This window comes from Schistocerca serialis, chromosome 6 (assembly GCF_023864345.2).
Source record: "Schistocerca serialis cubense isolate TAMUIC-IGC-003099 chromosome 6, iqSchSeri2.2, whole genome shotgun sequence".
NCBI lineage: Eukaryota > Metazoa > Arthropoda > Insecta > Orthoptera > Acrididae > Schistocerca > Schistocerca serialis.
This window is the reverse complement of record NC_064643.1, coordinates 715,004,836-715,031,541: the sequence shown is the minus strand read 5'-3', so window position 1 is coordinate 715,031,541 and position 26,706 is coordinate 715,004,836. Positions and strand designations below refer to the sequence as shown.

At 46.2% G+C, this 26,706-nt stretch overlaps 1 protein-coding gene across 1 annotated transcript in view; it reads left to right on the top strand.

Annotated features, from left to right (window-relative positions):
• LOC126484173 (F-box only protein 33) overlaps positions 1-26,706 on the top strand; it is a 77,150-nt gene that overhangs the window by 11,668 nt on the left and 38,776 nt on the right. Inside the window, exon 2 of the mRNA XM_050107581.1 lies at positions 24,929-25,163. Coding sequence (XP_049963538.1) covers positions 24,929-25,163 — 235 coding nt within the window. The remainder of the gene's footprint in view (positions 1-24,928; positions 25,164-26,706) is intronic.

The following is a 26,706-nucleotide window of genomic DNA, read 5'->3' as shown; positions in this document are numbered from 1 at the left end:
TGCCCGTGGGGAGGGGCCCTGGTCGCAGTGGGTGGCATCAGGGCAGATGATGCACAATGAAGCGTGCCATGTCATCACTTCTGGTGATCAAACTCCAGCAGTCTCTAAGTGTTCCAAGTCTCAGTACAATGCAAGGAAGTATGATCCTAAATCATTCCCCTCCCTGGCCACTCCATGGGAGGAGCGCCAGGCTAAGCATGGCAGCTAACCTTATTCGCCACGTTACCTCTTATGTATGAGAGCTGATGGGGCTCCTTTGTGTCAATGAAGCCTCAGTTTTTGTAGAGCATTTAGAGTTTGGGAAGGTGAGGGGCTTGTCCAAAATGTGGTCAGGATCAGTCTCAATAAAAACGGCATCCTCTGCCCAGTCACATGCATTACTCACTTGTGACAAGCTTGGGGATGTTTCTGTTACCATCACACCTCCTAAGAGCTTAAATGTGGTCCAGGGTATTGTATTCCACAGGGACCTTCTTTCGCAGTGTGACGATGAGCTGCGTGCCAACTTAGAGCGACAAGGAGTTCATTTCATCCGGTGCGTTCATCGGGGTCGAAGGGATAATCAGGTTGCCACCGGTGCCTTCATCTTGGCCTTCAAGGGTGACACATTACCGCCGTGATGTCAAGCCATATACCCCTCCCTCTGTGCGGACCTTTAAGTGCTGGAAGTTCGGACATATGTCTTCCCGCATCACATGTCGAGATTGTGGATGTCCATCCTATCCCGTGTGCCCTGCCTCCCAGCTGTGGAGAGCATCATTCCCCTTGCTCACCAGACTACATGATTTTACAGTGAGAAAGGAAAATCATGGAATATGAGACCCTGGACCAACTGACCTACACTGAGGCCAGGAGGAAATTTGAGCGCCTACATCCTCTTGCTATGACCTCCTCTTATGCCACCGCTACGAGAACAGTTGTAGCCCCATCAGTTACGTGAGATCCAGTCGGCTCTCAGAGCTGGAAGACTACACCTGCCCCCTTGCTGGTGAGGGGCACTTCCCTCCCTGTTGCTCCCGCACCACCTATGTCGGGAGCACTGTCCCACCAACCATCTGGGACACCAGTCCCCACATACCAGCTGGAGAAGTGTAAGTCTTCTTCGGCTTCTCTCAGTTGAAAGGGGTCCCTTGGGTCACTCGGGTCACTCCTTTCCCAGGTTTCTGCTAGTGGGAAAGATGACACACGCCAGTGGCTGAAGTGCCCGAAAGCACCGGGTTGTAGGGCTTCATGATCATCCTCCATGCCGGAGACTGAATCAGTGAAGCCCTCCCAGCCAGAGAAACCCAAGTATCAGTGAGAGAGATCCAGAAAGAAGACCCCCAAAACCAAAGGAATTGCGGTGGCACCCACACCACTGCTGCCTACAAGCTCTGTGTCTGAGGATGAGGTGAAGATTGTGGCGTCCGCTGAGGACCTAGATCTCGCCAGACCTTCAGACACAATGGATATAGCCTATTCAGGAAATAGGTCAGTGGCAGCAGGTGACCCTGAGCATAGACTGCCTTATTCAGTGTTTCATGCCTTCCCAGTCTCACGATCATGTCATCCTCCAGTGGAATTGCAGCAGTTTTTTCCGCCACCTGGCTTAGCTACGGCAACTGTTAAGCTTTACACCTGCTTTCTGCATTGCCCTCCAGGAAACCTGGTTCACAGCAATGTGGACCCTTGCCCTTCAAGGCTAAAGGGGATAATACAAGAACCGTAGTGAATATAATAGCCAACTCGACCTCATGGCTCATGGTAGTTACTCGGCCATTGATTTATTAATTTGCAGCTCAGGAGTTCTCCCATCTATCCACTGGAGAGCAAATGATGACCTGTGTGATAGTGACCACTTCCCCATCTTCCTGTCACTCTCCCGGCATCATGCCCATGGACGCCCACCAAGATGGGTAGCCTTCATCTCTGCTGTCACCATTGAATCTTCCCCATGTGGTGCCATCGACGTTGTAATTAAGCAGGTCACTGCAACGATAATTTCTGCGGCAGAAAATGTGATACCTCGTTCTCTAGGCTGCTCCCAGTGACACAGTCCTTTGGTAGTCACTGGAAGTCGCTTAGGCAATTAGAGCGCCGGCCAACCCTACAGTGACATAAGCGGCACCCTTCCCTAGAGCACCTAATAGCCTTTAAGTGGCTCCGTGCCCGCATTCTGCTTATAAAACAATGGAAACAGGAGTGTTGGGAGAGGTACTTGTCAACCATTGGGTGCCATACATCACCTTCCAAAGTGGACGAAGATCAGACGTCTTTTTGGGCACCAGAACTGAACAGGTGTCCCAGGCGTTAACATCAATGGCGTGCTCTCTGCTGAAACAAATGTGATTGATGAGCACTGTACTCGAGCCTCTGCGTCGGAGAACTACACCCCAGCCTTTCGCACCCTCAGATGGCAGATGGAAAGGAAAGTCCTCTCATTCACTACACGCCACAGTCCCATTTACAGAATGGGAGATCCTCAGTGCCCTTGCACATTGCCCTGACACAGCTCCTGGGCCAGATCAGATTCACAGTCAGATGATTAAACATCTCTCACCTGACTACAAGCAATATCTCCTAGTCATCTTCATCCAGATCTGGTGCAAGGTGTCTTTCCTTCGCAAATGGCAGGAGAGCATCATCATTCTGGTGCTGAAACCCGATAAAAATCTGCTTGATGTGGATAGCTATCGGTCCATCAACCTCACCAAGGTTCTTTGTAAGCTGCTGGGACATACGGTGTGTTGGGGGCCTTCTGGCTCCGTCTCAGGGTGGGTTCCGTAAAGGCCGCTCCGCCACCGACAATCTGGTGAGCCTGGAGTCGGCCATCCGTACTGCCTTTTCCCGCCGTCAGCACCTGGTCGCTGTCTTTTTCGACATGCGGAAGGCGTACGATACGACGTGGCGTCATCACATTCTTTCTACGCTCCATGGATGGGGTCTTCGGGGTCCTCTGCCGATTTTTATCCGCAATTTTCTGTCGTGTCGTACCTTCCGCGTGCAAGTCGCGGCCTCGTCTAGTTCCTCCCACGTCCAGGAGAACGGTGTGCCACAGGGCTCTGTTTTAAGTGTCTGTCTGTTTTTAGTAGCCATTAACGGGCTTGCTGCGGCCGTGGGAAATTCTGTCTCCGCTTCCCTGTATGCTGACGACTTCTGCCTTTATTACAGCTCTACTGGCATTGCAGCTGTTGAACGTCAGCTACAGGGCGCTATCTGTAAGGCGCAGTCTTGGGCTGTAGCGCATGGGTTTCAGTTTTCGGCATCCAAGACCTGCGTTATGCATTTCTGCCGGTGCCGAACAGTCCATCCTGAGCCGCGGCTATATCTTGCCGCCGAACTCCTTGCTGTGGTGGAGACCCACAGGTTTTTGGGGGTGGTTTTCGATGCCCGGTTGACTTGGCTGCCTCATATCCGGCAGCTGAAACAGACGTGTTGGCGGCATCTAAATGCTCTGCGATGCTTGAGCAACACCCACTGGGGCGCCGACCGCTCTACACTGTTGCGGCTCTACCAGGCGTTAATCCAGTCCCGTCTGGATTATGGGAGCCTGGCTTATGGCTCAGCATCCCCATCTGCGTTACGGGTGCTGGACCCGATTCTCCACAGCGGGATACGCCTTGCCACTGGTGCTTTCCGCACCAGCCCTGTGGACAGCGTACTAGTGGAGGCAGGTGTACCTCCGCTGCGGTTCCGACGCCAACGTTTGCTGGCCGCTTATGCTGCCCATGTTCTAAGCTCGCCCGGGCATCCAAACTATCGTCTCCTGTTCCCGCGGTCGGTCGTCCGTATGCCAGAACGTCGGCCCCGGTCTGGTTGTACACTAGCGGTCCGCGTCAAGGAGCTTCTCTCTGAGCTCCAGGGTTTCACTGTTCCACCTCCTTTCCGGGCTACTTTGCATACACCCCCATGGTGTGTTCGTCGCCCTAGCCTTCGGCTCGACTTGGCACAGGGCCCTAAGGACTCAGTCCCTCCAGAGGCCCTCCGCCGCCGCTTTTATTCTATCCTGGCCACGTATCAGGGCTCTGGTATTGTCTACACTGACGGTTCGATGGTTGCTGGTCGTGTCGGGTATGCGCTCACTCTAAGGGACCGTTCCGAACAACGTTCCTTGCCGGATGGCTGCAGCGTTTACACTGCTGAACTGGTCGCCATCTTTCGTGCCCTAGAGTATATCCGCTCCTGCTCAGGTGAGTCCTTCATTATCTGTAGCGATTCCCTGAGCGGTTTACGAGCTCTCGACCAGTGTTTCCCTCGTTCTCGTTTGGTGATGGCAATCCACGAGTCTCTGCATACTCTCGCCTGTTGCGGCCGCTCTGTGGTCTTTGTGTGGACCCCCGGTCATGTCGGTATCCCGGGTAACGAACATGTTGACCGCCTGGCGAAAGAGGCCACCAGCAAGCCATCTCTGGACCTTGGCCTCCCTGAGACTGATTTGCGGGCAGTCTTCCGCCGCAAAATCTTGGCGCTATGGGACGAGGAATGGCGCCAACTGACACTGTCCAATAAACTCCGTGCTGTCAAGGCGACGACGGCTGTGTGGCGGTCATCCCTGCGAGCCACTCGCAGGGACTCGGTAGTTCTTTGCCGGCTCCGCATTGGCCACTCCCGGCTGACACACAGTTATTTACTGCGCAGGGAGGACCCTCCTGTATGTCGCTGCGGGGCGGCTTTTACAGTGGCCCACATTCTGTTGGCCTGCCCCCTTTTAGCTGTGGTCAGGCAGACATTTGCGCTGCCTGATACGCTCCCTGCCCTTTTAACAGACGACTCCGCTATGGCTGACTTAGTTTTACGTTTTATTCGGGCAGGGGGATTTTATTATTTAATCTGAGTGTTTCTGTTTTATTTTTTTGTTTTGTGTTGATTCTGGCCTTTGGCCTATGATTTTACACTGATTTTTTAATGTGTTTCTAAGTGGTTGGCTTTTCCTTTTTTATTTCTATGGTCGGCCAACCACCGTCCATCTCTATGTGGTTTTCGTTCGTTTTGTCTTGTCTTTGTCTCAGTCTCTCCTGTTCTGTATCGTCTGTGATCTCTTCTGTTCCTCGTTTTTGTTCTCTGTGGGTGTTCTATGTCTTTGGAAAAAGGGACCGATGACCATGGCAGTCTGGTCCCTTTAATCCCCCAAACCAACCAACCAACCATACGGTGTGTTGGCAGTTGGGTTGGGTCCTGGAGGCATGTGGCGTAGTGGCTCCATGTCAGAGCGGCTTCCGCCAGGGTCACTCTAGCACTGACGATCGTGTGCCCCTCGAGTCTGCCATCTGAATAGCGTTTCCCAGATGCCAGCACCTGGTTGCCATCTTTTTTGACTTAGGTAAAGCATACGACACGACCTGGCGACATCGTATCCTTGCCACACTGTATGAGTGGGGTCTCCGGGGCTGGCTCCCGATTTTTATCCAAAACTCCCTTCCACTCCATACTTTCCATGTCCAAGTTGGTGCCTCCCATAGTTCCCCCCATATTCAGGAGAATGGCGTTCCGCAGGGCTCCGTATAGAGTGTATCTCTATTTTTAGTGGCCATTAACAGTCTCGCAGCAGCTGTAGGGCTGTCGGTCTCCCCTTCTCTGTATACAGATGACTTCTGCATTTCGTATTGCTTCTCAAGTACTGGTTTTGCTGAGCAGTGCCTACAGGGAGCCATTCACAAAGCGCAGTCATAGGCTCTAGCCCACGGCCTCTAGTTTTCAGCCATGAAGTCATGTGTCGTGCACTTCTGTCAGCGTCGTACCATTCATCCGGGACCTGAACTTTATCTTAATGATGATCCACTCACTGTAGTGGAGACGTATCGATTCTTACGACTGGTTTTTGACGCACGATTGGCTTGGCTACCTCACCTTCGTCAATTTAAGCGGAAGTCTGGCAGCACCTCAATGCCCTCTGTTGCCTGAGCAACACCAACTGGGGTGCAGATCGCTGTATGCTGCTGCAGCTCTACAGAGCCCTTGTTCAATCCTGCCTTGACTATGGGAGTATGGATTACGGTTCAGCGGCACCCTGAGCGTTGTGTTTACTCGACCCAGTGCACCACTATGGCGTTTGCCTAGTGACGGGAGCCATTAGAACGAGTCCGGTGACCAGTGTCCTGGTGGAGGCCGGAATCCCTCCATTGCGTATCCGACGTGAACAACTGCTCGCCAGTAGTTCTCCTGAACATCCGAATTACTGTCTCCTTTTCCCACCTGAAGTGTGCGATCCCTTCTTTCCGAAGTGGAGTCCTTCCCTTTACCACCTCTGCTTGAGGTCCATTCACATACACCTCCATGGTGTACACCTCGGTTGAAGCTTTGTCTGGACCTTTTGCATGGCCCGGAGGACTCCGTTACCCCACCGCTTTCTTGATGTGTTCTGGGGCTCTGAAGTTGTTTACACTGATGGCTGATGGTAATTTTGGCTTCGCCTATGTCTCCAGAGGCCATATTGAACAGCATCCCTTACCTGCTGGCTGCAGTGCATTCACTGTAGAGCTTTGTGGCCATATCTCGGGCACTTCAGTACATCCATCTCTGTTCTGGAGAGTTATTTCTTCTGTTCTGACTCCCTGAGCAGCTTACAAGCTATCAGCCAGCCCTACCCTCGCCATCCTTTGGTAGGGAACATCCAGGAGTCCATCCTTGCCCTGGAACATTTCAGTCATTCAGTGGCGTTTGTGTGGACCCCAGAACACGTCGGAATCCCAGGCAATGAACTTGCCGACAGGCTGGCCAAACAGGCTACGTGGAAACTGCTCCTGGAGATGGGCATTTCTGAAACTGACCTGCATTCTGTTTTATGCTGCAAGGTTTTTCGGCTTTGGGAGACAGAGTGGCATAACAGTATGCAGAACAAACTGTGTGTCATTTAGGAGAAGTCTTCCCTGTGGGCTTCTCACAGGGAATCAGTTGTCCTTTGTCGGCTCCGCATTGGCCGTACGTGGCTCACACATGGTTACCTCCTCCGTCGCAAGGACCAACTCAGTGTTGCTGTGGCTCTCAAATGACAGTTGTCCACCTCTTCCTGGACTGCCCACTTTCAGCCGCTCTGTGGTGGACTTTTAACTTTCCCAGCACCTTACCTTCGGTGCTGGGCGACAGTGCCTCAAAAGCAGCTTTAGTTTTAAGTTTTATTTGTGAGGGTGGGTTTTATCATTTGATCTGAGTTTTAGCGCATGTCCTTTGTCCCTCTGTGTCCTCCACCCTAGGGCTTCTAGGGCGGAGGTTTTAATGTGTTGCAGAGTTGCTGACTTCTTTTTTATTGTCGTGGTCAGCCAGCCAAGGTAATCTGCTTTCTTGTTTTTAATCTCTTCTCCCTGTTTCTTGCATCTCTCTGTGGTTTCTTGACCTGTTTTGTCCTGTGTAGTGTTTGTTGCCCTTCTGTCATTCTTCTGGTTCTTCTTTTCCCCTGTTATTGTGCCATACGTCTTCGTCGTCTTCTTTCCCTTGGGTAATTGTTCTGCTGGGAACAAGGGACTGATGACATCGCAGTTTGGTCTCTTTCCCCCTTTTAAACCAACCAACCAACCAACCTGGAAAGATGCTCCAAACCCCACTACAGTGACCCAGAACTGGGTTTACAATTGCTGCACACCTCGAGTGTGTCTGTTGGAAATTGCAACTTCCTCCACTGTCGCCTCTGGTCAGGGAGACATCACATCTGCCCCCACGGCTTGTGCCCCAACCTTCGATTTGTCTCGAAGTGTCCTTTGATCCAAAAGATTCCATTGACTCCATGATTTTTCACTGCCTGTTCTTGGGTCTCCTTGAGATGTATCCGGTTTCAGAAATGGTATTCACCGAAGGCTCAGCAGTTGACGGATGAACAGGCTTTGCATACACATATAAATGGTGTAGTGAAATCCACTCTATGCCAGACAGCTGCAGTGTCTTCACTGCTGAATTGACAGCCATTAAACTAGTCCTCAGCCATATTCGTTTCTGCACTGGCAAGAGTATCGTAATCTGTTGTGACTCCCTTAGCAGCCTTCAGGATATAGACCAGTGCTGCTCTCCTCATCCAGTGGTTACGGCTATCCAGGATCATGTCTCTGACTTCCATCAAGCTGGATGGCCTTTTATTTTCGTTTGGACCCCCAGTCGTCTTGGGATTTTGGGAAGTAAATGAGCTGACCAGTTGGGCAGGCTGGCCACCAGGATGCCAATTTTGGAAATGGGCACTCCAGAATAGGACCTTTGGTCTTTTATACACCATAGATTGCTGGAAGTCTGGAACTCACAATGATCTGCCCTGATCTCCCCAAACAAACGGATGAAATCAAGGAGACCACAAATGTGTGGCAGTTCTTGCTGTGTGCCTCTCACAGGGAATTCACTGTCCTGTCACCCCTGCATTCGCCTTACTTGGCAGACCCATGGCCACATTCTCAGACGTGAGGATCTCCCTCACTGCTGAGGCGGAGCCCGCCTGACAGTGGCCCACTTACTCATAGACTGCCTTAATTTGGCTGCTTTGAGGCGGCATCTTAATCTTCGTGGCACGTTCCCTTTGGTGCTAGCAGACAATGCCCAATCGGCTGATCTGGTGTTACGTTTTGCCCGTGAAGGTGATTTCTATTCATCCCTGTAATGTAGGGCTTTTTGGCCTCATTGACAATGTGAGGGTCTGGTGGGGGCAACCTCGTCTACACCCCAGGGGTTCCTTGTCAGCCTTTGCTCATTGGGCAGCTTGCCTCTACTCTTTCCACTATTTTCTTCTCTTTATTGTTTTTCATTTCTTGGTTTTAACACTTTGTTTTGACTGATCTTTTAATGACTTGTCTGTGCTGTCTTTTTTTTCGCAACAAACAAACCAACCAACCAATCAATTGTGTATTGCCAGACTTACTTGAATAACACAGAGGGGCCTGCCAAACTCAACACCCATATTTAAGGAAAGGATTACGATCAACATTATCACATGCCTCACTCCATCGACAGTTGAGTTAGAATTTAACCCAGAATATTGGTACATAGTCTTGTGATCAAGAACGTTATGCTTCTACCATTAAGCCACTTGCCAGCCAAATACTAGTGATAAAAGTTTGTTCCACCATCACAGTTTTCCATGCAGATTGAACACCACGAAACAGCTGTGCAGTTTATCCTTGACTGTAGTGCCAGGTTTACATCCATCAATTTGATTAAAAAATTTTAAATTTTTCCATTATTCAGTGACTTCTGATATAGACTGGGTGTCTGCTGGAAAAATGGAAATCTTTGTATTTGTTAAATATTGACAGGACATATCTAGTGTAGCTGTATAGTTTTCATTCATTTCCCTTTGTTTGTTTTTGTGTGTGTGTGTGTGTGTGTGTGTGTGTGTGTGTGTGTGTGTGTGTTTTTTTGAAGACACACATCACGTGTCTGAGAAGATTGCCATTTGTGACAGGGATACTGATGAAGATGCTGTCGGACAGTGTATTACCTTCCAAAACTGTAGGAAAAGTTAAACTGGATAGCAGGTCACAGTACTTCAATTTCATAGTGGAAATGTTATTTAGGTGTTTCGAATTTGGATTTGTGAATTTTACTTGAATTGAAGCTTTCTTAGTGACTCACCAATGGGCAAATCCGATTATACGATGTTATGGAAAGCAGTTACAGAACTTGTTGTCCTCGGTGTTTATTCCAACATAAAACAAATCAGTGTGTTGAAATATACTAGCAGAGGATTGTTGGACGTAAAAGAAAGCTTAACAAGAATGACAGGATACAACTTGCAGAGTATATGAGTAAACATCTAACACAGTGCTGAGGACAAAGATGTGGATCACAAATAGAAAAATTCAAAAGCATCATACAACATGCATTAGAGAAGTATGTTCCAAAAATGTCTTAAGGGATGGGAAATAACCATGTTGGAAAACTTCTATGTAAACAAAGAGAGCTTATTCATAGATTCAAGAAATGTCAAACTATAGCTGACAAACAACAAGTAAACAAAGGAAAAATTAGCACAAGGAGAGCAATGAGAGAAATGTTCACAAAGTGTTGTCAACCAATGTAACTAAAAAGCCCTACGAGGTTTTGGTCTTATATAAAATCGGTCTTCCAAAATTCCCCGTGTTCACAAGTTTTCAAGGAAGAACAGAATATCCAGGAATACAAATCTATTGACCTCATGCTATATGCTGAGTCACAGAAGAAATATGAATACCTAGATCCGGTGGATACGCCATTCAGTTAAAAGACATTGGTGGAAAAGCTGGTGGAGGGGGGGGGGGGGTCATGTAGGCAGCATTGGCTATGGAAGGGGAGGGGGGGGGGGGGTTCCCAGCAAATCTGTAAATAATTGATGAAACATGTATAACTGCTGCTATTGCTCAAACTGTTGCTGCTGTTGTAGCAGTTGAACTAATTCCAGTTCGATTTCATACTTGTGAAAGACATGCGCAGGACGAACTGCCCCGTTTCGCAAAACTGCTGTATCTACAGTCTTTAGGTGTGCAAGTCGCCCAATGTGGCATCGAATACAATAAGTAGTTGCCCTTGGCGGCCAAACTTTCCCAAATGGGGGACTTCCGGCCCACAATGCTGTTTACTCATTTCCGTTTTTCCATTGAAAGCCTCTACATAAAAAAAAAAAAAAAAAAAAAATTATGTTGGTTGATACCTGCAAGGCAAATACTTACCAGATTGGAGAAACATTAACCCAACTGTTATCTGCCCAAGTACAGGGTCCTATCACTGATAACTGAATGCACACCTGCACCAAGCTGGTCTGAATAAAGAACATTTGTGTTTAGTGGAGAAGATGCAAGTGGACAAAGCTCTGCTTTCAACAGCCAAATGTATTCGTATTTCTTGGCCGGGACACTGGCTGCAGGTAACGGTGGCCACTTACTTCATCCAGAAACCGCTAGCACTGAATACAAACACTGTGATGGCGGATTGCACAGGCCCGCGCCACACACATGAAAGGCAAAGGTCCCGAGTTCTGAGTCTCAGTGCGACATACAGTTTGGATCTACCTGGAAGTTTCATTTTAGTGCACACTCCACAGTGAAGAGAAAATTTCATTCTACAACACCTTTCCTCTTCTGCATTGCTTGCCAAGAAATGCAATTCACTGGTGACCATTCTCAAACACTCTGTGGGTATCATGCATTCTGTTGGAACTGTGCTGGTCCTCAGGGGGCATGTGGATGTGTCTGAATTTTGTACGTACAGTTTTCGTTTGTGAATGGATTTCCCTTTGTACCTTATTGGGCACAATAGCAGTGCAGGTGCACATATAAACAATTACCATTTACAACATGTACCTACCTCCAGACCACTTGGCTTGAATTTACTGAGCTAATCTAACAAATCCCACCTCCCATTTTTCTCCTGCTTGGGCACTTAAGCACATACCACCCTCTATGGTAGAGTACCACTTTTTCTGATAGGGACCTTCTAATTGGCCAGCTTATCACACATCCTCAATGATGGTTCTCCTACCCACTTCAGTGCTGCCCATGGCACCTTTTCACCTGTTGATCTAACGATCTCTTCTCATAACTGTGTAGCTTTTGCTACATTGGTCACTACGTGATGACTAGACCGCGGATTTTAGGTAAAAACCTATTTTGTTCCTGAGTTCCTATTTGCATAAAAATTTGTACTTATGCGTTTCATAACTATTTACACATAATAGCGTTAATTCTATAGGACCTAAAAAAGCCTATTTCGACGTTAGTGCCTATTTTTACCTATTTCGGCTTTAATATCCTAAAAAGTGCCTATTTCATCATATAAGACAGTCGCTTCAAGTTTTTCCACACTATACGACAGATGGAAAAAAATATTTTCTGCCCAGCGTGCAGCAAGGTCACTAGTTGATAAGCGCTCGTGCTTCGTATTTGCCTAACACTTCGGTCTTTTTTATTTTTTTATACCGCTATCCCTGTTAATACCAAATACTCTTTATAGGTGTTTTATTATTCATAAGTAAAAAATAGATCAGGGATCTTTAGATTAAAACCTATTATTTTTCCTAAGCTTTAATTTGCATATAAGTTGGTACTTACGCATTTCATGACTGACTAAACTGAATACCGTTAGTTCTATAGGACCTAAAATTGCCCATTTCGACATTGACGCCTAATTTTGCCTATTTTGGCATCCACATCCTAAAAAGTACCTATTTCGTTAATCTGACATAGTTCTTGTGTTTTCAAAGATTAGAAAAACGAAGTAAACTTAGGGCTTTACGTCTCGTCGAAGGCGAAGGTCGTTAGAGACTGTTTGAAATTCCTTTGCTTGCCTTACTACCAACAACACTCGGCACGGTTGAATGGTCATCCATCCAAGTACGCGCCGAGCGCGACAGTGCTTAACTTCGGTGAACGAATGGGAACCGGTCAAAGATTTGAGTTACACATTAGAATCGAACGTTGGAGTACTAAATGTTATATTTGAAAATATTTCGTTCGTAGGATTCTGCCCAGCTGTATATTTTCGCAAAGAAATGGTTTCATAGGCCTTAAGCTGAGCACAGATTAAAAAATCACAATGTTAATCGTAGACGCCCTCTATAACTTAAACGTGCTGCCCTTCGCGCATTTTCTCGCTGCTGTCTACAGGCAGTCCTGTCAAACTACTCTGTTTCGTGAAAGGTATTATACGTGATTTTTGCGGTTCGAAAAATAATTTGTCAGTAGTGAGATGTTTTCATCTGAAGCACCGGAAGATTCCATTCGCTTGTTCAGAAGGGGCAGTCATCTGTCAGGTGCCATATGTCCAGCAACGAGTACGGTACTTCCCCTACTGCTCCTATGCACCGCAGTAAAAGGAAGGAAAAACAGGTCATTGTTCACTTTTTCCCAGCGAAAACAAATCAGTAAATTGTGTAGCGACCGACGTGTTAAGTGTTACTGAGGTTCTAAGTGCAAAATAAATTCTAGTTTCTGTGTGAGGATACTACGTGATGCCGAAAATAGCTAGTTCAAAGTCTACTCATATAAGGCAGTGGCTGCAAGATTTTCCGCATTATACAACAGAAGGGAAAATTATTTTCTGCCAAGCATGCAACAAGGAGGTTAGTTGATGTTTTTCTTAGACTTCTTATTTTCCTGTCACTTGGATTCTTTTTTATCGCTATCCTTTAGTAATACGAAAAACTCTTTATATGCGATTCTAAATTTGGTGAATCCTCCGAAAGAAACAAGTTCTGCAGTGATTTGTGTCATGCACTTGTGGTAGCAAACATCCCCTTTCGGAAACTAAAAAACCCTATTTTCAGAGGTCTTCTTGAGAAGTACAGCCATCGGTCTATTCCTGCAGAGTCAAATTTACGTAAGAATTACGTGGATTCAGCTTACAATGCTGCATTGCACAGAATCCGAGAAGATGTTAGAGAATCGCTCGCGAAATATGGACAGTGGCGTTACAGAATTGATAACTGATTATCTATGAAGGACTATTATCGATAGTTACATTTTATCTTTGACTAGTTTTCTCCCTGCTACTATGTGCAAGCTAGACCACGCCCACTTTCCTCAGTATTTAGGCCACTCTCCGACGCCCGACTCATCAGTCGGCAGGACTGAACAGGACCACCCATACCTCTGAGGATGTCCAACGTAGTATTGGACGAAACGTTAGGAATAGAAGTATTCCATTGACCACGGCCATATAACCCAGAAGAATTATCAACAACAGTACCATCCGGTCGTGAAAGCCTTCATTGTATGAATGGAGTTACTCAAAGATTCTTCTTTAAAACGGGACTTACCTTACATTGGGGCCCACTATACATTTATGGCAAGAATAATTTCACAATTAGAAGGCTCAGGGAGACCTATCTACGGCAACATTTCTTTGCTTGAAGAAGTCAAAATGAAAATTAATGAAGCGCCAGGTGAAGTAGGGGAAAAAGTATGGGGCAAAAATGCAAACGGTTTTGCAGAACAACACTGGCCTGAAGGAGTTGTGTGCAGCTGCCGACATACTTAGTGGAAAATCCAGCATTCCTGACTGCAGCATTCCTGTCCAACATGTGCCGAAGATGAAGTACGCCCTGTTACATCTGTTGATGTAGAATGTTCTTTTTCAGCGCATAAATTGATTCTGACTGACAAGCGCCACAGTTCTTCACTAGTAAATGTAGAAAAGATTTTGGTTATTTATTGTGAAGCCAACTATGGTCAGAATATGTGAAACTACGAATGTATTAATTAAACCATTGCCACATCTTTTTTACGGAGATCTTTATCTTGCAGGAACTCAAAAATATTTGGAGTTACGTTCAACATTAATGTTGTAGATTGCTGTGCTCTGTAGCTGTGTAAATATTCATTCTCCTTGTTTTAATGACTAATAAGATGTTCATACTGTCAACACTGTGTATTTTAATTTATTTTTATTTTCTGTGCATCATTTTTATTAGATCCTATTTTAGGTTTTATATAGCCTAAATGAACTACTGAGGGAGCCTATTTTAGGTGCCTAAAACACAGTTTTTTACGACCTAAAAATCCGTGGTCTAGTGATGACCTTTGTAACGGTGACCACTTTCCAGTAATCATGTCATTTCCTTGCCACCACCAGACTGACTGACTCCCACATTGATCACTTCAAAGCCAACTGGCCTTTGTATACCTGTTTTGTTACATTCGCCATCTGTCAGACTGTGTTCGTGAGGTTGTGTAAGCTATCTCAGACATGATCATTCATGCCGCTGGAACTGCTACTCCACTTTCTACAAGTCCCCCCCCCCCTCTCTCCCCCCCTCTCTCCCCCCTCTCTCCCCCCCTCTCTCCCCCCCTCTCTCCCCCCCTCTCTCCCCCCCTCTCTCCCCCCCTCTCTCCCCCCCTCTCTCCCCCCCTCTCTCCCCCCCTCTCTCCCCCCCTCTCTCCCCCCCTCTCTCCCCCCCTCTCTCCCCCCCTCTCTCCCCCCCTCTCTCCCCCCCTCTCTCCCCCCCTCTCTCCCCCCCTCTCTCCCCCCCTCTCTCCCCCCCTCTCTCCCCCTCTCTCCCCCCCTCTCTCCCCCCCTCTCTCCCCCCCTCTCTCCCCCCCTCTCTCCCCCCCTCTCTCCCCCCCTCTCTCCCCCCCTCTCTCCCCCCCCCTCTCTCCCCCCCCTCTCCCCCCCCTCTCTCCCCCCCTCTCTCCCCCCCTCTCCCCCCCCTCTCTCCCCCCCTCTCTCCCCCCCTCTCTCCCCCCCTCTCTCCCCCCCTCTCTCCCCCCCTCTCTCCCCCCCTCTCTCCTCCCTCTCTCCCCCCCTCTCTCCCCCCCTCTCTCCCCCCTCTCTCCCCCCCCTCTCTCTCCCCCCCTCTCTCCCTCTCCCCCTCTCTCCCTCTCCCCCTCTCTCCCTCTCCCCCTCTCCCCCTCTCCCTCTCCCTCTCCCCCCTCTCCCTCTCCCCCCCTATCCCTGTGGGTCCGGGGTATTCCTGCCTGTCGTACGAGGCAACTAGAAGGAGTATCACATGTTTCGGCCTTTATGTGATGGGTGAAAATTGGGGAAGGGCGCCTTACAAGGTGCATCGTGTCCATCGGGCATTGAGATCTGTAGCCCACTTTCTCGTCGTCCTGCCCATTCTCCATCTCTTGGGCGAGGACACCTTCCTGGGTGCGTTTTCCGCCATGCGCTATGCAGTGTCGATTTCTGCGTAAACGGTGACCACGGACTTCTTTGCACCTGATATCCAACACGGTAGCCAGTCCGTTGTGGTGGAGCCGCCATGCACCCTGTTGGTTGTAGCCCCCCTGACCACACAGGGATCACTCTGCTGATGCCTGCGCCGTTAACTCCCCATGTATGTCCAGGGGTAGATGACTATCCCCCTGGGGCATTGGGACTCCCGGCAACGGCCATCCTGCCAGGTGGCTTTTGCTGTGACTGGGTGGCGCCCGTGGGGAGGGCCCCCGGTTGGAGTGGGTGGCATCAGGGTGCATAACATGCGATGAAGCGTAGTCCATCATCTCTTGCTGGTGGTGAAAGACCAGCAGTCTCTAAGCAATCACGAGCTCAATTAAACACACAGAAGTAAGACCCCAAATCATTCCCCTCCCTGGCCACACCATGGGAGGAACGTCAGGCTAAGGATGGCAGCAGATCTTATTTGCCCTGGTATCTTGTATCTTCGAGAGCTGATGGGGAATCTTGCATGACGATGAAGCCTCAGTTTTTTGCTGAGCATTTATTAGAGGACAAGTTTGGGGAGGTGGAGGGCTTGTTCAAAATGAGATCTGGGTCAGTCTTGATCAAAACAGCATCCTCTGCCCAGTCACGAACATTACTCGCTTGTGACAAGCTGGGGGATGTAGCTGTAACCATCATGCCCCATAAGAGTGTAAATATGGTCCAGGGTATCATATTTCACAGAAACCTTCTTTTGAAGTCCGACGATGAGCTGCGCGTTAATTTAGAGTGGCGAGGTGTACATTTTGTCTGGCGTGTTGTGGCGGAACCGGTTTATAGTATTTAGCGACTTTAATTACTTATAAATGATATTGCAGGTATATAATCTAAAAACAAAGATGATGTGACTTACCAAATGAAAGTGCTGGCAGGTCGACAGACACACAAACATACACACAAAATTCAAGCTTTCGCAACAAACTGTTGCCTCATCAGGAAAGAGGGAAGGAGAGGGAAAGACGAAAGGATGTGGGTTTTAAGGGAGAGGGTAAGGAGTCATTCCAATCCCGGGAGCGGAAAGACTTACCTTAGGGGGAAAAAAGGACGGGTATACACTCGCGCGCACACACATATATATATATATATGTCTGCTTGTGTCTGTGTATGTGTGGATGGATATGTGTGTGTGTGCGAGTGTATACCTGTCCTTTTTTCCCCCTAAGGTAAGTCTTTCCGCTCCCGGGATTGGAATGACTCCTTACCCTCTCCCTTAAAACCCATATCCTTTTGTCTTTCCTTCTCCTTCCCTCTTTCCTGACGAGGCAACCATTGGTTGCGAAAGCTAGAATTTTGTGTGTATGTTTGTGTTTGTTTGTGTGTCTATCGACCTGCCAGCGCTTTTGTTTGGTAAGTTTCATCATCTTTCTTTTTAGATATATATATATATATATATATATATATATATATATATATATATATATATATATATATATATGTATTTGTGTGTGTGTGTGTGTGTGTGTGTGTGTGTGTGTGTGTGTGCGCGCGCGCGCGCGAGTGTATACCCATCCTTTTTTCCCCCTAAGGTAAGTCTTTCCGCTCCCGGGATTAGAATGACTCCTTACCCTCTCCCTTAAAACTCACATCCTTTTGTCTTTCCCTCTCCTTCCATCTTTCCTGATGAGGCAACAGTTTGTTGCGAAAGCTTGAATTTTGTGTGTATGTTTGTGTGTCTGTCGACCTGCCAGCACTTTCATGGAAGCACTTTTCTCTAGCACAAGGGAACATTTAGTCTCAAAATACTACCCGTGCACAACACTGATGTATGTCTCCTATTAAAATACTTCATGTAAATCGTCCGAAATAATGAGGCTTCGTACATTGACAAATAAGAAATTGATATTACGTAATGTGCTGTGAACACTGTTTTTAAAGATTCATTCTGAGTTGAATTCTGTCTTTTAAAGTAGATTCGGCACCATCGGTGCACATTTAGTTCCATTCATTTATATCTAACAATATTTATGTTTGTTAAAATTCTCGATTCAAAACTGCCGCGGAGAAATTTTTGCTAAGATGGCGGCAGACAGACGATACTCAATTTGACTGTTGTTATTCTCGATTCCTTTTATATCAAGTTAATATATTTAGATAAAAGTCCTTAAGCCTTTTGCTTTCTATTCTTTAGCATTTAAAATTATTCTCAATGAAAAATATGTCATATTTTTTATTCCAGCTATTAGTAAACTCCACTGTAAGTTACTATCGCTTATGGTTGCGCTCCTAATTGCGGAGCTGAAAATTAACACTTAAAAACATTAATTAGATTGGATTACAAATGAAATAAATAGAAATCCACATCTAGACAATAGCGACTGTATTTTTTCAAATAATAATTAACAATATAGTTACAGGCTTTCTCTTTAAAGACCTCACACGTCTCATGTCCGAACAGTTCATCGGTTAGCACAGAAAGAACAACTGAACCACAATTACCACAGATAACAAAAAAGATTATAATTGTTGTTGTCTATGAATGTAGTTCTCTAATAATAGTTTTAATTCACACAGAAATTAAATTATTACAGAAATAATGAAATCATTATCATCATTTTTACACGATACAGTCTTTTTTATACATAATATCGATCATATTTGTTGAAGTTTGTACGCTTAGTTCATTTTGACATCTTGTGGCTAGAACATAGTGTCGTGGATATTACAGTGTCCACCACGGTGCGAAGCATAATAAGGTTGCCACCGGTGCCTTCGTCTTGGCCTTTGGGGGTGGTACATTGCCTGAGAAGGTCAAGGTGATGGTCTAGCGGTATGATGTAAAGCCCTCTATCCCTTCCCCGATGCGGTGCTTTAAGTGCTGGAAGTTTGGCCATATGTCTCCCCGCTGTACTTCCAGCGTCACATGCCGAGATTGCAGACGCCCATCACATCCCAATACTCTGTGTGCTTTGCCTCCCATCTGTGTCAACTTTGTAAATATTGTCATTTTTGTCATTTAAGATGGATTCAGGTTGTTTTGTTTGGTGTTTGTATAGTTGGAGTGTTTCAAGGATGTCTTAATTTTCTGCCTTTTGGTGAGATGTGTAGGATTCTGACACTTGTGTTGTTAACATGGCGTTTTGTTTCATGCAGGTGGGTGGCTATTGCTGATGTGTGGTATTTTTTGTTTTTTAGTGCTGCCCTGTGTTCTTGAAGGAATCTGCCTGTCTGGCCTATGTAGAAGCAGTCACAGTCCAAACATTCAGTTTTGTACACACATGTGTGAGTGATAAAGTGGGTTTTGTGTGCTGCTGAGGTGGGGTAACTTCTGTCCAGTTTTGTTGTCTGTGGTAAAGGATATGCTTATGCCTTTTCATTTGAAGCCATTGGCAATCTGATATGAAATGTTACCTAGAAAGGGGATTGTATGGAAGATGTTATTTTCTTCTTTTGTGTGTTATGATTGCTTTGCCATTATTGAGCGTTTGAGGGTGTCTACTAAGGAGCTGTTATAACCATTTGCAATAGATGTTTTTCATTATTTCAATTTCTTGTACACATAAGTCTTCAGAGAATGGTAGTCTGATAGCTCTGTTGAACATGGAGTGGGAATGCTGCCATTTTGTGGGCTATGGGGTGACAAGATGAGTTTTGGATTGTAGTGTGTGATGTGTTAGGCGTAAGTTGGGAAGAACTGTCCGACAGGCTTTTCCTAAAGGCCGACACCTTGTCACAGCTTTTTTTTTATCTGCATAAGGCGTATGACACTGCTTGGCATTGTCATAGTTTACTCTCCCTCAACAACTGGGGCTTTTCAGGGCTCCATACCGATTGTTATTAGTCTGTTTTCATCCCACTGGTTGTTCTGTATTAAAGTTGGCACAGCTCCCATGGGTCCAAGAAATCAGCAGCCAACATGTGTCTGTATTGAGTGTTTTTCTTTTCCTCATTGCTATGAATGGGTTAGTAATTTCTGTTCTGCTGCTGGTCACTCCTGTGTTGTATGTCGATATTTTTTGTGTTTGTTACAGCTGCCACTTGTTAGCCACTGCTGGACACCAGCTCTGAGGTACCATCTGATGGGCCTATGCATGGGCTCTTTCATGTAGCTTCCGAACCTCTCCTTCGAAAATGTCAGTTATGCATTTCTGCCGTCACACCATGGTTCATTCAGACTTAGAACCCCACTTCTGTACCATCATCTCAGTATTGTACCACAGTCCCATTTCTTGGGTCTCCTTTTTTATAAAAAGCTGGCCTCGCTGCCCGATACTCATCACTTGAAAACTAACAGCAGGTGGAAACTTAACACTCTCTGCTTCCGTGCCCACACATCTTGGGGGTGCGGATCGGGCTCCTCTTATCCGTATTTACTGGGCCCTGGTTTCTTCTCGACTGGACTGCGGTTGCGGGGTTTATGGCTTGGTGGCTCCTTCAGGTTTAAAACTGTTAGACCCCGTCCACCATCGTGGCATGTGTCTAGCCACCGGTGCCTTTTGGACTAGTGCCGTAGACAGTCCCCTTGCCGAAGAGGGTATCTTCCTCCTTCAGATTCGATGGTACCAGCTCTTGGTCTCTGACAATTCCTTGCTCATCCTCTGTAAAACATTCTTTTTACATATGAGGGGTGTCATCCTCCTGGTACCTGCTCTTCAATGGGAATACCAGTTGGAATGCACCTCACTTCCCTCTGCCAAATCTCCATCTCCCCTCCCGGGATTGTGTTCCTTGTTTTTATTTTTTTTTCGTGACTTTCCCCTTGGATGGTGCCCAGGCCACAGATTAGGAATGACCTCTTCCAAGCTCCTAAAGTCTTGATCGCTCCCATGCCTTTCCGGCACCAATTACACCCAGTTCTTAAAGTGTTTCATGGTGCTACCACCTTTCACACTGGAGGCTCTAAAAATGGCTTGGAGGGGACATGCTTTTATGTCTGCTGCCAGCACTGAACGCTATTCACTGCTGGGAACATGTAGTGCGTTTACAGCAGAGCTGACAGCCATCAACAGAGTCCTCCAGCTTATTAAAACACAAGCGAGTGAGGCCCATTTAATATGTACTGACTTGGTTAGCATCTTCAGGCTATTGACCAGTGCTATTCTTGTTACCCTTTTGTATCTGCTCACTTGTCTTTCTATGGGTCCCAAGTCATGTGGATAGCCCAGGGAATGAACTGGCTGACCGTTTGGCTAGAGGAGCACTTACTCCCCATTTGCTTTGCTGACCCCAGGTGCAGATTTTCAGAAGCACATGAGGTATCTGCTATATCTGCTAGATTGGAAATGTAACGACATCTGCTGTGCTACTGCCTCACCTAACAAACTTCGCACAGCCAAGGAAACCGCTGCAGCATGATGCTTTTCCTTCTGCTTTTCCCAAAAGGAATCTGCAGTCCCATGTTGTCTCTGTATTGGTCATATCAGGTTACACCACAGTTTTCTCTTGTGTAATGAGCCACCTCCACATTGTGGTTGTGGAGCCTTAAAGACACTAGCTTTTATCTTGGTGGAATGTTCTGTCATTTTGGCTCTCTGTACTAAGTAGGGACTTCTGGACTCATTGCATCTAATATTGGCGGACAGCTCGTGGGTGGTGGATCTTTGGTCTCAGTTTCTTCCATGAAACGGAGATGCTGAGTCGTAATAGGCACAGCAAAACGTTTCGCACAATTATAGCTTTCAGCCATTAAGGCCTCTGTCAGCAGTAGACACACACACACACACACACACACACACACACACACACACACACGCAACTTACACACGTCTGCAGTCTCGGAGAACTGAAACCACACTGTGAGCAGCAGCACCAGAGCATGATGGGAGTGGTGACTGGGTGGGGGGTGGGGGGGGGGGGGTAAGGATTAGACTGGAACAGGGGGGGGGGGGGGGGATAGTATGGTGGCCGGCCGGTGTGGCCGAGCGGTTCTAGGCGCTTCAGTCTGGAACCGTGCGACCGTTACAGTCGCAGGTTCGAATCCTGCCTCAGGCATGGATGTGTATGATGTCCTTAGGTTAGTTAGGTTGAAGTAGTTCTAAGTTCTAGGGGACTGACGACCTGAGATGTTAAGTCCCATAGTGCTCAGAGGCATTTGAACCATTTGATAGTATGGTGGGAATGGTGGCCAGTGAAGTGTTGCAGCTTAGATGGAGGGCAGGAGAGAAGGTGTGGAGGGGGGTGGGGGTAAGTAGCAGAAAGGAGAGAAATAAAAAGAAATTAAAAGACTGGGTGTGGTGGTGAAATGACGGCTGTGTAGTGCTGGAATGGGAACAGGGAGGGGGCTGGATGGGTGAGGAGAGTGACTAATGAAAATTGAGGCCAGGAGGGTTGCGGAAACGTAGGATGTATTGCAGGGAAAGTTCCCACCTGCGCAATTCAGAAAAGCTGGTGTTGGTGGGAAGGATCCATATGGCACAGGCTGTGAAGCAGTCATTGAGATGAGGGATATCATATTTGGCAGTGTGTTCAGCAACAGGGTGGTCCACTTGTTTTTTTTTGGCCTCAGTCGGTGGCCATTCATGCGGACAGACAGCTTGCTGGTTATCATGCCTACATAGAATGCAGCACAGTGGTTGCAGCTTAGCCTGTAAATCGCATGATGATGTGCAAGTTGCGTTTGTGTGTGTGTGTGTGTGTGTGTGTGTGTGTGTGTGTGTGTGTGTGTGTGTGTCTACTGCTGACAAAGGCCTTAATGGCCGAAAGCTATAATTGTGTGAATCTTTTTGTTGTGCCTATTGCAACTCAGCATCTCCACAATATAGTGAGTAGCAACTTTCCTTCTCTGGTATTGTTACATTCCATTCTGGATTTTCTGCTGTTTGATTTCTTCCATGAAAGTGATTTTCATTCTCAGTTACAAGGTTTTATTCTACCCCCAGAGCAGGGTCAGAATGATTCGGAATGGGGTGTCTCCTACTGGAACCTAGGTCTGGAGGGTCCCTGATCCTACCACGATGACCAGACTACAGTTTTGTCCCTCTTTTACTGTGTTTTAATTGCTTTCAGATTTGGCTCGGCTCCTTTCTCCTATTCTGGGTGTCACATTTTGTTGAATGGTAGGCTGTATTGATTGTAATGGACCAGGGGTGGGACACCTGTGGGGTGGGACACCCAGAGACAACCAGTTGCTTATTTTCCTATTTCCTTCACCTTGCTTTGAGTATTGATGGAACAGATGATCACCATTACGTTTTTAGCCTTCTCACTTTTACTGTTATGGCTCTCCCAACTAGATAAGAAAGCATTCTTGGTGGACGTCTCTACTTATGGACGCATCGCCCTTGAGTCAAGAGATTGATGACATCATTGTTTGATGTCCAACCCTCCCTCTGCCCCCGGTCACTCCTCTCCCGCCCCAACCAGCCAACAGAAATAGTTTCACCAAGGAAGATCATAATACGGTACCTTCTTTCAATCAATGTGCAAGCTTCTCGAAATGGCGGATATTGAGATAACTGATCAAAAAATGGAAACATAACTACAACTGCTTTGTAGTGGTCTTGTATCATGACTAGGTGTGATACCTGTAAGAGTCTTCAGAGATTATGTGAATGAACTAGCTGCCATTCTAGCAGCAGTTTAACATAGGTTGCTGGAGATTGAAAAACTGCAGGTCATTCCTATTTTAAAGAAGGGTTGTAGGACAGATAAGCATATCATTTGCTTTAGTCTGTTGTTGTAGGATTTTGGAACATGTTTTATGCTCGAGAATTGACATTTTTGGAGAATGAGAAATCGCCTATATAAAAATCGACATAGATTCCACAGCAGAGAGCCTGCAAAACTCAGCTTGCTCTATTCCTCCATGAGATCCATAGCATTGTAGTCAACGGCACTCAGGTTGATGCCCTGTTTCGTTACTTCAGGAAGGCATTTGACACTGTCCTGCTCTGCCATTTAGTGAAAATGAGAGCTTATTGTGTATCAGACTAGATCTGTGCCTGGGTTCAGGACACCCTTGCAGACAGAACTCAGCATGTCACTCTTAATGGAGCAGAATCAACAGATGTAAAGGTAATTGTGGGAGTACCCAAAGGAAGTGTGGTATGACCATTACTGTTTATGGTGTGTGTAAATGATCTAGTAACATGTGTTGGGAGCTCTTCAGGCTGTTCATGGATGACACAGTTGTCTATAAGAAGGTAGCAATGCCAGAAGACAGTAACAATTTGCAGAAGGGCCTACAGAGGCTTGGTGAATGGTGCAGGGACTGGCAGTTTACACTGGTTGTAAATAAATATAACATACTGTGAATACATGAGAAAATAAATCTGTTACCATATCCCTACTTTATTGATAACTCACTGCAAACAGTAACTACCATAAAATATCTGAGTATCTACCTGGAGTGACCTTAAGTGGAATGACTACATAAAACAGTAGTAGGAAAATCAGGTGCCAGACTATAACTCATAGGAAGAATCTTAAGAAAATGTAATTCGTCCACTAAAGAAGTGGCTTGTGGGATGCTTGTTTGACTGATTCTTGAGTATTTTTCATCAGTCTGGGACCCCTTTCAGGAAGGGCTGATGGAAGAGAGAGAAAATCCAACAGCCATTCGCGAATGGAACAGGGAAGGGGGGTTTGGGGATCGGTTAATGGTAACAGACGTGCTCTCCACCACACACTGTCAGGTGGCTTGTGTATTGATGTAGGTGTAAGTCAATATATGTATGCCATTATTCGTAACAGGTTCAGTAACACAAGTAACACACTGTTGATCCACAAAAGTAAAAGAATTCCCTCTCTGTATATTTGGACTGATTCTTCATTTGTGAGGTCTCTACTAAATATGATTTGTGGCTAAAAGAATGCAGTAAGAACAGGTATACTTATAAACATTTATTTTTCAACAATTCATCATTTTACAGTTACGAGTTTTGCCAAATTGTAGTCTCATTGAGATGTTTTGTCATAATTGATCCTGACGTACACGTATACCCCACAAACAATAGTACAGTGCATGGTTGATTGTGTTTTGTCCCAGTATCCTGTCTTACGAGCATGTATAGTAGGAGAAAGTAACTGTTTGTATGCTCCTGAATCTGTCTTGGCTTATCATCGTGATGCCAACCTAAGATACAAAATGAAGGCTCAGTAACTGTTGCACAGTTTGCTATAAATGTTTTATAAATGTGCCCAGAACTATTTTGCAATATCATCACCATTCTTCCAGCAATTTCAATTAACTTAACAAATCCTGATCTAGGCATCAAACATAAACTGTTATTGTGAAACTGAACTGTCCTGGCTTGCTGCCTGTTAACTACTTTCAGCAGTTACTTAATGTTACTTAACTCTGAAATAGTATGTTTTTTTTTTTTGTGTGTGTGTGTGTGTGTGTGTGTGTGTGTGTGTGTGTGTGTGTGTAAGTCATGTTGTCACTAAATGCATATACCTTCTGTTTCAGACACTTTATGAAGCCATTACAACAGCTGATGCAGAACTGCCGCAGTATTGAGTTTCTAGATTTGGGTTGCTTGGAGGAGATATGCCAACACGCATCAAAGCTTACGTATATCTTGGGTCAGAATCATGCCCGTTCTCTTCATCATTTGAGGCTCGCCTCAATCAAGGATGATCCTGAATGCTACCTTCTGGATGAACTGCCTCCAGCACTCTTTCGGCCCTTCCAAATGTTACAGGTAGCAGTGTGTTTCATTATACTTAGCTAATAACAATAGTAATTAATTTAAGTCTGGAAACCAAGTGAAGTGGCATTTTTGTGAGTCCATGTACTCCTATTAGGCAAGACTAAGACATTAATGGGTGCACGGTTACACTGATTTAGGTTTTACTGAATCACGTTAATGACATGCTGGCCAAGTTTCATAAACAAGCCACAGTGGAAAGGTTCCTTATTCAGTTGGGCTAACATTCCATTTCTGACAATGAAAATATAAGAAACAAGTTTCCATCCTTCCCAAACTTCGTTTCCTCTTTAATAAAGTGGATAAATTTATTTAATTTTTGTTATCTTTGGTGTGGAATGGAAAATGATATACAGCAGAATTTAACAAATGTTGTCCAAGCCTGTACTTAGTGAAATAAAGTTATTATACCCATTATGGTGGTCTTGACGAGCAGTAATTCAAAAGCTGTGTCACACTTTGTAGCAACAAATCATCAGTCATAGACTGAGAAGGTAACTCTGATGGAAGGTGATATAAAACCTTTCGAAGGCTTCAGTCTTCTTCTAATGCATCAGATACCCTTGATTCAAACAACGTGAAGTCCAGGATGATGTGAACTGCAAACTTAGCTGCAACCACTGTGTTGTGTTCTACGTGGGCATGACTATGAATAAATTGTCTGTCCACAGGAACGGCCACTACCAGATGTGGTCAAGGGACAGCTGGACCACTCAGTTGCTGAACATGACATTCAGTATAGTGTGCTTCACTTTCACTGCTTCACAGCTTGTGCCTTCTAGGGTCTTCCCACCAACCCCAACTTTTCTGACTTGCACAGATGGGAACTTTCCCTACAACATATCCCTCATTCCCATAACCCCTGTGGTCTCTACCAATGCTGATCTCTGCCTGCCATTCACCAGCCTATCCCCTTCCATCTTCACACATACAACTTGTGTTCCTCCTATGCACCTACAAGTCATTTGCTCTACTCTTTCTCTCTCCCCCCTCCCTGTTCCTTCCCAGTTCCCCCCCCCCCCCCCCCCCCTCTTTCAGTACAGTGCCCCGATGCTGTACCTAGCAATCCTATCCTGTCCTCACTATGTCCCAGGACCCTCCCATGGCCAGCACTACCACCTTCACCCACCCTACCTTATTACACCTTCCCACGACATGCTATCTCCTTAAGCCCACAACCCATCCCAGCAGATTGCTGCACATGTCAGATGCTGTTGCATATGGGCCATAGTGCCCGGAGGCAATAGCTACATATGAGAGTTGTTCTTGTCTGGTGGTGGTACTATTGCTCCTGCTGTTGTTTTTGTTTGAATTTGTGAGAATTCCACTCCTGAGGAATATCTTGTCCAAAAGTTTGTATACTTCTACTAATTTTTTCATTGTGCCTATCTATGACTCAACATCCCCTCTATTTGGCGAGCAGCAATCCATCCTTTCCATTTGTAATCTTGATTGGAAGAGGTGGTGGGCTGTTTGATTTATGCATATGTATATACTTCACTATTAAAGGATTTTTTATTAAGGAGCTAAGTTTAGG